Genomic DNA, 16131 nt, shown 5'->3' with positions numbered 1-16131 from the left:
TAGGTATTGTCTTAGTTAATTGTGCTGAAAGACTAACCCTGTTTGCCTATGTAAACAGTAGAAGGATGTTTGAAGGGCACTTCTGGCAGCTGATGCAGCATGCAGTAGCCTCAGATTGTGGCTTCCCTGATTATCCAGCTGAAATTTGTGCTCAACAGCAACTTCTTTTCCTTAGAAAACAGTGGTTGGCTTTTGAAATATGGGGAGGATCATTTTCAAAGATGGTTGAGGATTCTTAGTGATATATGAAGTTTAAAAACTGATAAGTAGAACTTCAGTACAGGTGGTCCTCGTTTAACCACCACTCGTTCAGCAAACATTAAAACTTATGACAGCGCTGAACAAGTGGTAGTTATGATATGACCAGTCCTTGGAGTTTCAGCCATCACAGCATCCTGCGGTCATGTGACCATAATTTGGGAGCTCGGCGCATGTCTCATGATTACAGCATCACAGCTGCGGTCATGTGACTGCGATTTCCGACGTTCAGTGCTGGCTTCCCACAAGCAAAGTCAGTGGAGGCCAGCAGGGTGACAGAAGTCATGGTCATGTGAGGTCCTCACTTAACAACCTGTGTGGTCCTTGCTTAACAATGGCAACCAAGGTTCCCGTGGCTAAGCAGCACAGTCACATAACATTGTGCTTTATGACCACGTCGCTTAGCAACCGCAGTTCCAGTCTCAGTTGCTGTCATAAAGCGAAGACTACCTGTATTCTATACTTAAAGGTATTCCTATTAATTAATTCATCACTTCGTTTCTATTAGCGCAGTTCTGTGCTTGCATTCACTGCATCATAGTAACTTGCTATATGCGTACTTATTGATGCTTTTGAAATATTTTAGATTTTAGGCATTTTTCTTTTTTTTCTAGATATTTCTGTTTTTTCCTTCCTATGCCGTGGCCTCTTGTGCTCTCTTCTTTTACTTGTTTAAGAAGCCAAATGTTTAATTACTGGTCAGTGACTGTAATCTTTTTTTTAAAAAACCAATGGACTCACCTCTAATTTTACAATGGAATGGGGACAACAAAAAGAAATCAGATGCAAGCTTTTGATACCTTGTTTATGTATGTATGTATGTATTTATTTATTTATTATCACACTTTATCGCCGCCCATCTCCCTCCAAGGAGAGACTCTGGGCGGTGTACAATAAAACAAAACAGTTTAATTATTGTTTTGGCAAATAGGCCATGTAGCCCAATTTAAATGTTGCAAGCAGTTTGTAGATACAAGATAAACTTGTAGTAGGCCAGTATTCCCAACAGACAAGCAGAATCCTGCTTCTCAGATTAGGTGGGATCTGTACATTTTTCAAGGAATATTTTTGGCTGATTTACAGGAATGATTGTTACAGCTATATTTTAGTATATATATTACATTCTTGTTTGAGGAAAACAGAGTTGCAACACATATGCAGTTGCAGCAATAAGGTTGAATTAAAAACAGCCAGCATTGCACAATCATACTGTTTGGTAAACAGTTTGCTTTTCTTACATTTGTTTTGCATATATATTATTCTGAGCTATGTTACCATTGTTGTGCTGCCTTAATGCTAAAATATTATGTCAAATGAAGTTTGGTAAATACTAGATTAAATGCTACAAATAGACCTTCCTGTGGTAATTGTGTACTCTAAACTGGAACACACTATGACTTCCTAATTTTTTCTGAAACCTACATTTTAATCTTTTTCATTATTTGTAATATAATTGGCTATAAAAAAAATGTAACCCTGTGTTCCTTTTTTTTTTCTCCCCCCATCCCACTGTTAGGAGGACAGTGCTCTTACACATTCGATAGTTTACTAGAGAGTATGAAATCCAGCTCATAGAACTTTTATCATGTCCAAGTGCTATATTCCATAATCTAGTTTCATCCATGAATTTTACTTTGTAGATTTTGCCAAATGGTTCAGGAATGGAATGGAAATTTACTTCATCGGTAAAATATCACCAGAACTTCTATTTCAGGCTGCCTTAAAAGCTGTTCTGAAAATCTCCCCAGATATGTAGGTTAGTATTAGGCAAAACATTAGTTGCATATCAGTATGTATGGTATGTCTCCAACAGCTGAAACATGCTACAGCGTATTACAGAGAACAACGTTTCAGGAAGGAGGTCAGTTACTCTGACCTTAAACCTGACTAACAAAGGAGTTAGTTGATGGGTTGAAGATACCAGTCACCTTGAGGGAGACAGCTAAAACATGTTGGCACTCAAGATAAGTAGGGAAAGGAAAAGCTGAGGAAAATCAGTCACATTCCTTGGATTTCAGGAAAGCCGATTCTGATGAATTCAGATTTAAAAAAAAGCAGTATAGTATGTCTTGAAAATCTAAAGGATAAATAACCCAAAGAAAAATAGAAGATCCTGAAAGCTTAGGTACAAATAATTCCAATGAGAAGAATGATTGGTAAAAGTGTTAAGAGGCCTACCTCATGGTCAAGCTGAGAGGCATAAAGAAAAGGAGCTGTAGAAGGAAAGGTGGGTTATAACTCAAATAAATTATAAAATGTGCTTGTAAATGGTACTGCAACCCCTGGAGGTAAGTATTGTGTGGGGTCCCCCAGGACCCTCTGCTATTCAAAATGTATAAACTACCTGGAGGATAGAGTAGAAGGGATTTTTTTTATCATATTTGAAGATAACATCAGGCTTAGTGGGACTATAACTTGGAGGACAAAATCATGATTTTGGATTAGCTTGGCAGACTTGAATACTGGGCCAAATTCAATAAAATGATACTCAGCAGTTGTAACTGTTCTGCATCTGAGAAGGCAAAATCAGATGTATAGGTCCAGTAGAGGAATGCATAGATACAATATGCAGGGTATAGTATATGTGATTTTTCCTTCTGGTACAGGTAAAGCCTGGAGGTCAGTATCATGTGGGATGCCCCAAATATCACAGGTAAAAAGGCCAATGCATTAACAGAATCATTGTTTCAGGATCATGGGAGATAATAGTTTCTTTGTATTTATCAGACTGCTCTTGAAAATATGTCCAGTTCTGGACATAGTACTTTAAAAGGAGTGTGGAAAAATTGGACTAGGTTCAGAGGAGTGTAACAGGATGATAAAAGGTCTAGGAACCAAGCCCTATGAAGAACAGTTAAGGGAACTGGACATGCTTAGTTGGCAAATAAGACTGGGGATGACAACAGTCTCCATATATTTAAAAGGCTGTCATGTGGAGGGCGAAGCAGACCTTTCTCTGTTGAGACTTTAAGCAGGACAAGACCCAATTGGATGAAATTAAATGAGGTGCAAGCTAAAAATTAGGAGGAATTTTCTGATGGGAAGAGCTACTAAGCATGGAACAATCTGCCTAGAATTAATGGTTTAATGAATTCCTGCAATGAGGATTGATTAGACTAGGTAATCTATTTTGTAACTTCCAACTCATACTATGAACCTAGGAAGCTGATAGAATGAAAAAGGAGTTGACAAAATATTTCTAGAAAAGTTTATACATATTATATTGCATCCTTATTATGTTAGCAATTAGAAATTAAATCCAGGTGATGAGAATGAAGCCACACATAATGTATTGTATCTTTTAACTGCATTTACGCAGTTACGCCTTCTGTAACAGACTCCCTCTTGATTCAGGAATCCTTTGACTTAACGCTCTAAGCATGTCATACAGTCTTGACTACAGAATATGTTAAGACAAAAGTAATTTGATTTCAAGGTCAGTTGGCAGGGTGGGCTGGTGTTTTTAAGAGAATTAGGAAAATACTGGCTAGGCTATAATAACTGAAATATTGGAACTGTTTTAAAAGCAATTACTGAACAGGTTTAGGATACTGAAGCAAACCAGTTTGAAAGTGCAGATCCCAAATAATGCTGTTCTTTAAATTCCACTCTCAGTGATTGTATGGAACTCATAGTCTCTTTCAGGGAAGCATTCTGTTTTTTATGGGAAGAAAACTTTTTTGGGAATACTTTTTAGAAAATCAGTTAAAAGTTCATCACTACAAGTTTATTACTGTTAATAATTCTGTTTAAAAAGTTTTTTATCTTCTAAATTTGGTTGTATTTGTGTAAGTGCATAATGACTTATTTGATCAGGACTTCCTATTTTTTTTCCTGTAAGAAGAGAAACAAACATCTGCATTCAGAATGGAGAACATTCTGCTCCAGAAAAATATTTTTGTTTCGTTTTCTCTTTGTTTCTTTTTCTGTTTTGTATCCTTGTTTGTCCTATTTTTACTGTATACTAAAGCACTAAAAATATGAGAGGAGTTAGCAGGGCTGTTAGCTAATCTGGGAAGTCAGAAGCACCAGATCACTTCCATATTATTGTCTAGAAAACCTCCTGGTTGTGTCTATGGGGTCACCAGGAGTTGAGCTTGATTTGGAAAGTTCTTATTTTAAGTTTGGAATAAAAGCCGTTTTCTGAAGCATCAACGTACTCTCAAACATAAATTGTAGGAATTAAAAAGCTGAAATCGTCTCATCCAATTTATATTGAGGCTTTATTTTGATATAAATGAACTGTGTAATTGTAAGTATGTTTTTATTTTCTAGATTAAATTGTTTCTTTATCTTCATTTTCTTTGTAGGTAATTTACTTGAAGAAAACACCAGAAGAAGCTTACCGAATACTTTTATCTGGATCTAATCCACCATATCTTCCATTTAGGTATGGGTGGAAATAATAATAATAATAATAATAGTCAATTTGTATAATGCTTTAAAATGTTCAAAGTGCTTTGTCTGGACAGCCTCATTCAGTAAGTTAGTATAATCATCCTCTTTATTGCAGGTGGAAGAGGGACTTAAGCTTGCATTCATCTGAAGATTACCTAATTCATAATATATTCTCTTAGCCATGGTGCTATGCCAATTGTCACTACAAGTTAAACAAATTACTTTTACATTTCCTAAATGCATGCGATTTGAGGCCACCAGTTTCTTTTGCAGTAATTATCAAGCTGTACAAAGTATGACACCAATATTAATGTGTAACCTACTTCTTGCAGCATCATTCCTCCCAAACACTATTTCTTTGCTTTATTTATAATTTTTTAAATTATATTTTTATGGAGAAAAAATAAAAGCAATAGACAAAAAAAAAGGAAAAAAGAATTTTATCTAGAGAAAATAAAACACATACGTTAGGTTTAGTAATATTTAATAAATAGGTTGGAAAGGGAATTTAACTTTTGGAATTTGTTTCATTCTGGCATGAATCATCTCCAACGTTGTTGAGATTTATTATATTGCCACCAAATATGAAAAAATCTGACCTGGGTTATTACATTCCAACAATTTTTAGAGAATGAAGTGTCTTTTTTAGCAATCTGTACTAGAGTAATGTACCATCGATAAAGCATCTTGTACCATTTTTTTCTAAGTGTAATATTTGGCGTAAATATAATGTTCCATTGGAATTCCTATTGTGGCATATCGGTTACTGTATACTGATTCTGCATCCATTTAATCATACAGTCTTTAATTTGTTCAATTTCTGAATCATATTTGATCAACAATTTGTAAGTATGGCTCAGCAAATGCTCCAAGTTTTGTGTTAAAAGATTTTCAGATTCAATGAAGTCTCTAATTGTTCCCCCTTGCTTTTGCAGTTCTTTTAGTATAATTCAACTTATTTGAAGATAGTGAAACCAATTGGGTGGTTCTGGCCATTTTGAAGAGAAAATCTTATGTTTTACTGACAGTTAAATCTTGCAGTCTATACAGTGTGCTCTCCACTGAGCAATTTCTTTGGACTTTCCTCTTCATAAAAATGAATATTTAGTAATGAGACAAGAGAGGATAAGTCTGGACTGATTTCTTTCCTGTATATATCCCAAATCTAATGTGCTGCTTATTACTGTATGAGCTCTTATGGACTGTTTATTTCTGATTGATGATACGATCCAGTCTATGACACAATTTGAACAGCTAGCTTGATAATAAAGTTTGAAATTTGGAGCTGCCAGATCACTTAATAAACTTAATCCTTGGTCTTTTATTGGACCATATGTAATTTTTACTTGCCTCTGCCAGTCACCTTAAAAATACTCATTTTTAAAGGCTGCAATTATTCCTAAGTAAGACAATTTTGATTTTCTCCCTCTTGAAATATCCACATATATTTTTTTCTAGATATGTGAATAATTATTTTTAAATTGATCTGTTTTTTGTGTAATAGATTCCTAAACATTTAATTTTTTTAGCAGTGATATTAAACTCTGTTATTCGATGCAGTTATTGCTTTTCTTGGTTAAGTTCCATGTCAACATTTGAGTTTTATCCTTATATACAGTATTAATCTGATAACCTGATGCTGAGCCATACTGCTGTATATATTTTAGTATTAATTCTAAAGATCCCTGGTGGGTAACTGTAAATGCAATAACAACATCTAATTTAAATTTATGTTCTTAATTACTATTTTAATCCTGAAGTTTAGGGGACAACCTTGTCTTGTCTCCTAAAACGATCTTAGCTTCTTGTTCTTTATAGCCAGTTTGGTCTAGTGGTTAAGGTGCTAGGCTAGAAACCAGGAGACTGAGAGTCCTAGTCCTGCCTTAGGCATGAAAGCCGGCTGGGTGACCTTGGGCCAATCACTCTCTCTCAGCCCAACTCACCTCACAGAGTTGTTGTTGTGGGGAAAATAGGAGGAGGAAGGAGTATTTGGTATGTTCATCACCTTGAGTTATTTATAAAAATAATAAAGGCGGGATAAAAATCAAATAAATAAAATGCACTGTAGTCATGTGAAAACATTAAAGTCACAATTAATCTTTTTCAGTAAGCATTAAAGACCATTATAATTGATCAAAAGCTTTCTTTGCACCAAGAAATAACATAATTGCCTTCTTAGTTTTTATGTATTTATTTAATTATTAATAATATTCAGGATATATCTAATATTGTTTCTTGCATATCTCTTTAGAACAAATCCAATCTGATCAGGATGCATTAATTCAATTAAAACACCATTTATTATCTTACTGAGTATTGCTGTGAAAAGCTTGTAGTCTATGTTGAATAAGGAAATAGACTCAAATGTCTCTGACCAGGTTGGATCATTTCTTTCTTTGTAGATCAAGACATGAAAATTTCTTTCCATGATGAAGTTAAGTTTTTGGCGTTGTTGAATCTCACTCTACAAGAAGGAAAGAGGGAAGGAATGCGTTAACCACGTTATATGCTGCTCTAGTCCAAACAAGGATCTAAGTGGCTAATGTGTGGGTAACATGTTCACTCCCTCCCTCTCTCCTCCTTGAGTTTTCTGGATGCTGCTTGCTTTCTCTTGTCATTAGCTGGTGACTAATTTCCAGGTGGATGGCTATGTAGGCACCACAGCTTTTCCCAGTTTTCTGCTGTACCTGTACTTTCCCATAAAACTTCAAGTTAGCTGTTGTCTTCTCATACAATAGGCTGAACAATCCCCTTTAAAGATGCATTACATTTCTGATACCTAGAACATACTTAAACAGTCCAGTTTTCCCCACTAATTTGGCAAATATGCTCACTGTAACTGCCTTGACATGCAGTCTCATGTAGTAGTTCTCTCACTCTCTTCCCTCCTTATGGACTACACCTCTAATTTGCTTCTCTTTACTTCCCCTCCTCTTGGGACTCCAAACCTTAATTCACCTCTAGCTGAATCCACTAGACCCATGGTTCCCAAACTGTGTACCACGGTGCTACAATGAACTCACAGGGACACCACAGGATATTTCACATTTTTAGGGAAACACAGTGATAGCCAACATTCGTTACACATAGCATGAGCTACTAGCCTAGTATTGCTGTGTTTCCCTCAAAAATTTAAAATATCCCCCTATGAGTTCGCTTCTTGGGTAGTGTGAGATGCCATGAAAAAATTAACTGAGACACTAGGCACCGTGAACTGAGAAAATTTGGAAACCTCTGCACTAGGCAGTTCCAGCTGCTCACAGTCCATATTAGTCAGAATTCTTTGCACAAAGACTCCTGTGTCTTCTCTGTTTTACCACTTATTCACAAGTAGTTTTTCTGCCAGCAAAAGGTGCTTCCTACCCTTCTAGCTCCAAATGATCTTCCTTTCTTTTCCTCACTTTCCTGTCTTGCCACCCACAAAGTGTTTCTGAGCTGGTTCTTTGCTTTCTTCCCCAAAATAGCTTCTTTTCACTCTACTTTGTGTTCCTGTCCCACTACTTAATATATTTAGGGCTGGTCAAAACATGATTTGGAGCCAGCAAGTGTAGGAAGAACTTCCTGTTTCTTCCTGAAATCGCTAGTCCTATTGAGCTACTATTTCCAAGGAACCTATTTTCTGTGTCTTTCAGCTTGTCTACAGATAGTCCTTGCTTAACAACCCTAATTAAGACCACCAGTTCCATCACTAAGCGAAGCGGTTTCTAAGTGGGAAATCACATGACCTTGACTGTGCTTTCTGGCTCGAAAGAGACAACTACTGTACTCAGTTTCACACCCTCGGCTTTTGTTTGCGTCCTAATCACTCCCCAACCCTTTGGAATGCTTGAGTGCCTACTTACTGTCTTGTACACATCGAAAGCAGTGCAATCATACCACAGCCCAGAGCTGGGAGCCACAGGCACGCTACACAAACAGCTTACTCTCTTGAAATCCCTGTCTCCAGTCTCTCTGCTCTGGGGAGCAGGGGGGAGGGAAAAAAGCAAGTTATTTCTTTAGGCAATCTCTCCTTTGTCTGACCCTTTTCTGCTGCTGGTGCAATCACATTGCTTTCAGTGTGTAGAACAGCAAACAACTTAATCTCTTGCAATCCCTTTCTCTCCAATCTTTCTGCTCTGCAGTGAGGGGAGAAAAAAACCACAGGTCAGGCACAGAACAATGTGTACTGACTGTAATGGTGATCATGTGACTGAGGGATGCTGTGAAGATCATAAATGGTCATAAATTGGCCATAAAGCTATCTTTTCAGCACTGTTGTAACTTTGAACAGTCCTGAACAAATGATCAGTAAGTGAGGACTACCTGTATTGAGCTTAGTTTCTTTAAGGTTTTCTGCCTTTTACCAAGTTCAGTGCAATTACAAGATTGAAAAAGATATGAAAAACTCACAGCTGAAATTTAACATGGATATAACTGGAAGTTATTTCTTTGTCCTTTTCACAATGACTTTGCAGTGCCTGATTTTAAAAAATGCAAGGCTTGTTACATAAAGTTGGAATTTCTTGATAAACCTTTTGATTAATGCAAAATAGCTGCTGATTCAGTTGCCTAAAGAACCTTGCAAGATGCTAAGATCAAAGCTTTGTCAGCACAAAGCTATTTGTAATCACCTGGAATTTAGAGAATTGCCAGGAATGTATTCTGAACACTAGGTATCAATATTTAGAATAGAGACAGTTCATCAGTGATAGGGAAGTTATTTTAAAGCCTCCGTGGCTATATATTCATCTGGTGAGAATTGTATTATACAGCAAACAAGAATTCACATATGCTCTTTATTTTGTAGTTGGAGAAGAATTAATCTTGCATCTTAATACCATCTGCTGAAACTGATTATTCAGAATATACTTTTAAAAGCTATTTGTCTCAAGTTAAAGAAAGATCGCTTTTATTTTGTTCTTTGCAGTTTTCAGGATCATAAACTATTAGGTCTACATATATTTCCTTCCTGTCTCCTTTCCCATCCAGTTCTGAATATAATTATTGGTGAGGGGGAGTGTTGCCTCCTTTCTGCAGTTCAAGTCCTACCCCCCCCCCAAAATGGGACCAAAAATTTGAGCTTTGGGGGATTTGGTGGGCTTTAAGAGCCAAAAAATGCAGAAGGCACCAATGGACTGCACAAAGTTTGATGTAGGCCTCAAATCAATGGAGGTTGAGCACACCTATCTTGTGAGATCCTGAGAGCAGGTTTAAAGCTTTCATCCTCTCTTCTTCCCTGGATCCCCTCTTCTTTCAAATAAATATGTAAATAAATACTAGCATGCTCATTTTCTTCATCCAACAATGAACATGGTAGGTGAAGTCAAGATACATTGTATCTACTACATTCAAACCATCTGTTATAAAAAGTCACCCAATTTTTAAAAATGAGATAAAGTTTTTAGTTTTTGTTTTCTTGACATCAGCTTTACAGTTTCAGGCTATCTATAGCTCTCTTTTGTGATCTGGCCCTTTTCCCATTTCCTTTATGTGTCTTAAGGGGTTTTTATTTTCAGATCTTCACTAAGTTTTTTAGATGGGCACATTGGCTTCTTCTGAAGTCATCTGTTTTTTTTCCCCCTCATTGGAATTATTTTAGTTTCTCCTTGTAACTCGTAACCATCTTGATCTCCATTTCCCATTAGATTTCCCTGCTGTAAGATCCTACTTGTTATCTGAGTTTATTAAAATCTGCCTTTTTGAAGTCCAAGATGTGATTTGCTCAGTTTTGCTTTCCCTGAAAATCAAGAACTCCAGTATCACATGCTCATTTCCCCCAATAATCCTGCTATTTCCATTTCTTTATCTAAGGACCCATCTTTGAAATGCCCTTGCATGAAAAGACCCTTTGACCCATTTGTTGAGATAAATGCATGTTGCCCTCAACCCACCTTGGCCCATTGTGAAAAAAACCTCTTCCTGTCTTTTCTTCCTCCATTCAGTATTTTTCAGCTGTTGCCCAGAAAACCCAAGCCAAGCAAATCTATGGCAAATAGTTTATAGTTAAATTTAGGAGCGAGCGCCTGCCCTGCTGCTTCTGGCCACTTCAGGCTGCTGTCTGCAGTTCTTCTAGCAGCATCAAGACTCGTTTCTTCCAGCAAAATTTATGCAAATATCTTATATAAAACTAAAGCCTGGTGAAAAAGCAGCAGTAACAGCTTACAAATTCATTAAAAATAACTTTTTAAAATTAGCATTAAAATAATGACATGAGTCTTAAAATAAACACAATATTTTTTTAAAACAAGCCATGCAAAAATACTTTCTCAGTAAACAGCAGTAAACAACTGTTCTAAACTCTAAAAATAGCGTGCTCCAATAAAGACGATCTAAATCACTGTTTCTGAACATGGCTAAAAAACTGATTTCTGTACTTCTTAGGGTAAAGAATTCTATAACAGTAGTAGTTTTATTTAATGTGCACTTACAAATAAGTGTTGTGCGGGTAAATCAATTGCATACAATACAAATAAATACAATGAAACATTAACCAATGTAAAACATTTCTATAAACAATCCAATAATCAGGATAACTAATTCCTAATGCTAGCACAATTTTAGTATAAATTTACAGTAAATAATGAGAGACAAGGCTTTTGTGATTTCACAAGGTCTTGAGAAAAGAAGCATTTTAAGGACCTTTTCATCTTCAAGAGATCACATTCTAAATACAAGAGGAAGTTGTTTCCACAAGTAGGAGATAGATGGGAAAAAGCCTGAAAATGTGACATTGCAACTTTAATATGAGGAAAAATTAATAGACTTCCATTGGATTATTGGGCTGAGGACAAAGGATCTTGAATTATAAACAATAATTTATAATTTTTATTAACAATTTTAATTACAATAATAAAATCTAATACAAACTAAAAAAGAAAGAACAGAAAAAAGTGAAAGATGTAAAAGAGAAGAAAAAACACAAAATAGAAAGCAAGAAAAGCAAGAATGCGGTGAAGAGAAAGAAAAGAAATATATAAAGAAGTAACTTCCAACCTTCATCACAAGTATAAACATTTTTCACCCCCTCTTAGTTTAGAACCAATGATCTCTTCATCCCATATCCCGTCTCTATTTATAGACAAGCTTAAAAGTAGTTAACAAGCAATTTCCGAATGTGATTAGAAAAGGAGGTTTGTGAGCTTAGTGTCCTTTAAAAGACACTGACTGTGGTTGAGAGCATGTTGGCTATTCCTGTCATCTTCCAGTGCTCAAAACCCACTGAGGACTACTGTCTTGTGGTCTCCTCATGAGAAGAAACTGTTCAGAGCACATGTGGGTGATCTCCCGTCCTCTCCCTGTCTGTAGAGAATCTGAAGAGCCAGTCTACTCACTGGCTCTTCATTCTTTGCCGCGGTCTGTTCTAGAACCCGCCCATGACAGTCGCCAATAACCCCTATGTCCATCTGCCATGCTATATCATAAACTCACTGGGTGGATTTCTGCCCTGGCTTTCTCTGGCCTAAAGACTATAGAAACTGGGGGGAGACCACAGAAACGCAAGTCAGCCAAATGTTTGTCTTCCATCATGAACGGGAGTTGTCAGAATTAAGGGGACCAGCAAATGATGTGTGAAGGAAAGTTTTAACCAGTAAGAGAGGTGACAAATGTGAGCTCTTTCCTCAAGGGAAACCAATCCCGATTCCACACGTATCAGAGCATTTGAGGCGCAGTGTGGAACCTTGAAGAGAGTGTGCAAAAACTTGGACTGGACAGCATTCAGGGGTTTAAAGGTGTTATAGATGCATACCTGTGAACTGTAAAGCATCTGTGAAACAGGTTTAGCTTTAAACAGTTTTATGGCAGCAGGGACGGACCTGTTACCCCTGGAGTGGAAAAAGCTCAATGTTTTCTTGGTGCTGTTATTAGCTTTGTCAGAGGCAGCTTTAATTTGTTTTCACCAGGCTGTAGAGGGCAGAAGTTATAATAACTCCAAAATATTGTTCATTTAAATGGTTAAATGTAGGAGATGTAAGCAGCTGTATCAAAGAATTAAACTTTATAGTATAATTGAGAGGAGGTGTGTCTATTATTTAGGAATATTCATTGAATTGAAGAATGGGACATCGCAAGAGTGGGTCATTTGTGCATTGAGGTCATCATGCATGATGCCAGTATGTTATTTACATCACTTGTGTGATGACATTATGGTCTGTAGCAATTAATCCACTGCATCAAAGTCTGCTAAAACAAGTTTTCACTGTATTGATGAGCTTTTGGACTGAATGACCGTGGTCTAGTTTTCTTTTGTACTGATGTTTCACCAGCAGCTATGGCTGGCATCTTTAGAGGCAGAGTGCACTGCTTTGTGTGTACCTCTTTGCAACATGGGCAACTGAATAGGGCTGATTAAGTTCTTGTATTTGAACCTGGCAAGCTGATATCTGATTGGTCCATGTCACGTGGGTCCAAGAAAGCTGGTTCCTGATTACTTCCTTATCCAATTGGTCCATTTTGAAGAAATGCTAAGAGTTTCGGTTCCTGATTGGTCTGTCTTTGAGCTAGGCTGCTGATTGGTTACATGTGTAGGTGGATTTCTGATTGGTTTATTTTTGGAGAATTTCTCATTGGACAGTTTTAGAACTGAGATACTGCTAGATGTAAAAGCTTACACCAGTATGTTTTCATGTATTATTTTAGTCAGGCTTCTATTGAACACAGCTGTGTTGAATTTCATCTCTAGAACATTACTCATAAGAAAAAGTTACAGAAAAATACTCTTATAAAACTCCTGTGCTATTGTGCAGAAAAGGCACACTAATTTCCCATATAATGAATAAACATTGCACATAGTAAATAATGAAATGAATATTTGTTAATATGTTATGTACTTGAATCTTGTAGAAGAATTTATTTTGGATAACCTGATTTATTTTTGAGTGATCTTTTTATTTAAAAACTTAATGGCCAGATATGATCTTTCAACTATTGTGCTGTAAATTGAGCCCTCTTGAATATAATCACTAGTAACCAAGAAAAACAATTCATGCAAGCCTGAGTTGCCAAACATATATATTCCTTCCAACACAACCACTTCAACAGCCCAAACATTCAAAATGAGCAAAAAAACATTATGGATATCTTACTCATCATCATCAATATTTACTTCTCATAATTGTTACGTTGAATTGGACAACCTAGATATTTGAATGGGCTTACATCAATGAAAAGTTACACAAAAATGAAAGTTGCCAGAAACCAAAGCTACAGCAGCAGTGTTTATACACTACCCCAATCCATATGGCTCTGAGCAATTAACAATTCCTAAATATAATACATTACAGGAGTTAATGGAGGAAACATTTTAAAGAGTTTATGCTACATAAATGCAACTTTTAGAGCATTAACGCATGTCTGGCACTGAAGAACATTTCTTTGTTTACATGAGTGGCTCATCTTGATGTTTGTTGCTATGGAAGGAGTATATAGTGTAGTCATGGCTTTGTTAATAGTGTATTGCAAAATCATTCTGGTCTTGTCAGAACATGCTGGTCTCTTGTGCAAATAAAAATAAGGATCCCTCATTTTGAAAGTGTGTTTTCAAGAGATAAGCTTCTAGAGATTTAGTATAATACCAACTCCTTTGCTGTGGTTTCATAAGCTCTTCTTGCAAATCCTTCAATGTTCTGAGAATGAGGTTGTAGGCAAATTTGCTAAAATACCTCCCAATGTGTGCCTCTTTGCCCAGTTCACTGGATGTGAAAATCTGATTTGTTACTTTATTTCTTTGTTAGATTTCTTCCAGGAGCTCAAGTTGGTATACAGAGCACTCCTGTTTTCCCTCAAAGTGTAACCCCATGGAGTTGGTTGAACCTAGGTTTCCCGTCTCACTGAAGTAAAATAGTGTCTGAGGCCCCTAAAGTATCCCAATATCATGTCACTGAAATGCAGTAAAGGAAAGGAAAGGAAAAAAATATCTTCAGTGGTGTTTCACTCTGTAAGCATTGGATAATAAGGAACATAAGAAATAGTCCAGGAAAAGTAGGAAGTTGTATCTTTTAAAATACTACACGAAGAAAGAAACCCTCCTTAGATCCTATACAGTATGTACAAGCTCCACATTGCATAGTTCTACATAATTTTTTAATAAAATTATGCCATGCTAACTTAAGGATGAAGTGTTTAATGTGACCTCAGTATTGTTTTTTACACCCTACTTAGCACCAACCCTGTAATGTCCATATGCAGGTATGTTGTGATTAGTGTGAGTTCAAATAGCTCAAAATTTGATTTGGTGAGATTTATATATTGATACCAAGTTGGATTTAATGTGAGCCAAAATTAAGTTAGTGCGAGGCTAGGGTGTGCAGGTTGATGCTAGGGCATGCACAGTTGCCATTGGGGTTTTAGACACTAACCATTTGTGCAAAATGGAGAAAAGGAAGGTTCTGTTTGAGGCAAGCTCAAAAAAGAAGAGGCTCATTTTGAAGAACTACAGCAGAATACAGGAGATAGTGAGTATGCTTTGGATATGGGTTTATCTTCTTTTATACAGTATTGCATTAATAAACATATAAAAATTATGTTTAAAAATTTTAATTGCCTATTTGCATTGAGCAGGAACCAATTACCCTATTTTCTGTAGAAATATTACTTTGATTAGTGCAAATTCAAATAATACAGCCATTTCATGGGATTCATTAACCGCACTAATCAAGACCTACCTGTAGAGATTACCCTTGAATCCTCTGAATCAGTCTATACTGAAAGTTGGCGTGATTTGTCTCCTCTGTTAATTAAGTCATTTTCATAAAAATTGCCCTGCCTATAAAGCACAGGAGGAGCTAGCAAATTCTTAATGGAAGCCTCCCAAACTGTAAAAGTTGCTCATGCACAGAAACTCCTTGTAGCTGCATTCTCAATGTGGGATTTATTTTTTTATCTGTAACAGGCCACAGGATCTGTCAAGCAGTATTATGTATAACTGCTAAACAAACACCTGTTTCTTGATTTCTCAATGATAGTGAATGGGGAAATGCCAAGCTTTGGATTTTGAGATGCCTTCTGAATTGTGCAAGCATTATCTGAATCAAATTGTATGTTAGGGCACAGCCCTAACAGGATCCAGTACAGTGTGTTTTGGAAGATTTTCTGTATCTTTTCTACCAGATGTTCTGTTTTTCTTTTTTAAATACTCAGCAACCGAATTACAGTATGCAGATAGTTGTTATCCAATTTATTGACGTTGACTAAGGGCAGCACAGCTGTTTGTTAATTGTTAATCCTGATTTCTGACGTGGAAGATAAAAAATGTCAGCATGAAGAAATATGAATTTGCTACTGATAAGATCTTAAGCTATAATATGAAACACAGATTCAGTATCTGGGCAGCTATATCAAATCTCTTCCCGGTGAATAAATGAGAATGAATAATGAGAAAGTGAATAAATGGCTCTTTGCTTCCAGGGTAAAGTTGTTTTGTGTGTTTATGGAGGACTGGAATACTTGCATCCAAAAATATACTTTCAGAAAAATATATTCTGGGAGAAAATTGGTAGT

The 16131-nt window shown here is 36.4% G+C and overlaps 1 protein-coding gene across 4 annotated transcripts in view; it reads left to right on the top strand.

Annotated features, from left to right (window-relative positions):
* CDC14A (cell division cycle 14A) overlaps positions 1–16131 on the top strand; it is an 81168-nt gene that overhangs the window by 29404 nt on the left and 35633 nt on the right. For all 4 annotated transcript variants that reach the window (XM_063298317.1, XM_063298318.1, XM_063298321.1 and 1 more), the window contains one exon: positions 4569–4648. In XM_063298317.1, the coding sequence (XP_063154387.1) occupies positions 4569–4648 (80 nt within the window). The remainder of the gene's footprint in view (positions 1–4568; positions 4649–16131) is intronic.

This window comes from Candoia aspera, chromosome 3 (genome assembly GCF_035149785.1).
Source record: "Candoia aspera isolate rCanAsp1 chromosome 3, rCanAsp1.hap2, whole genome shotgun sequence".
Taxonomy (NCBI): Eukaryota; Metazoa; Chordata; class Lepidosauria; order Squamata; family Boidae; genus Candoia; species Candoia aspera.
This window is presented reverse-complemented; position numbering and strand designations above follow the sequence as displayed.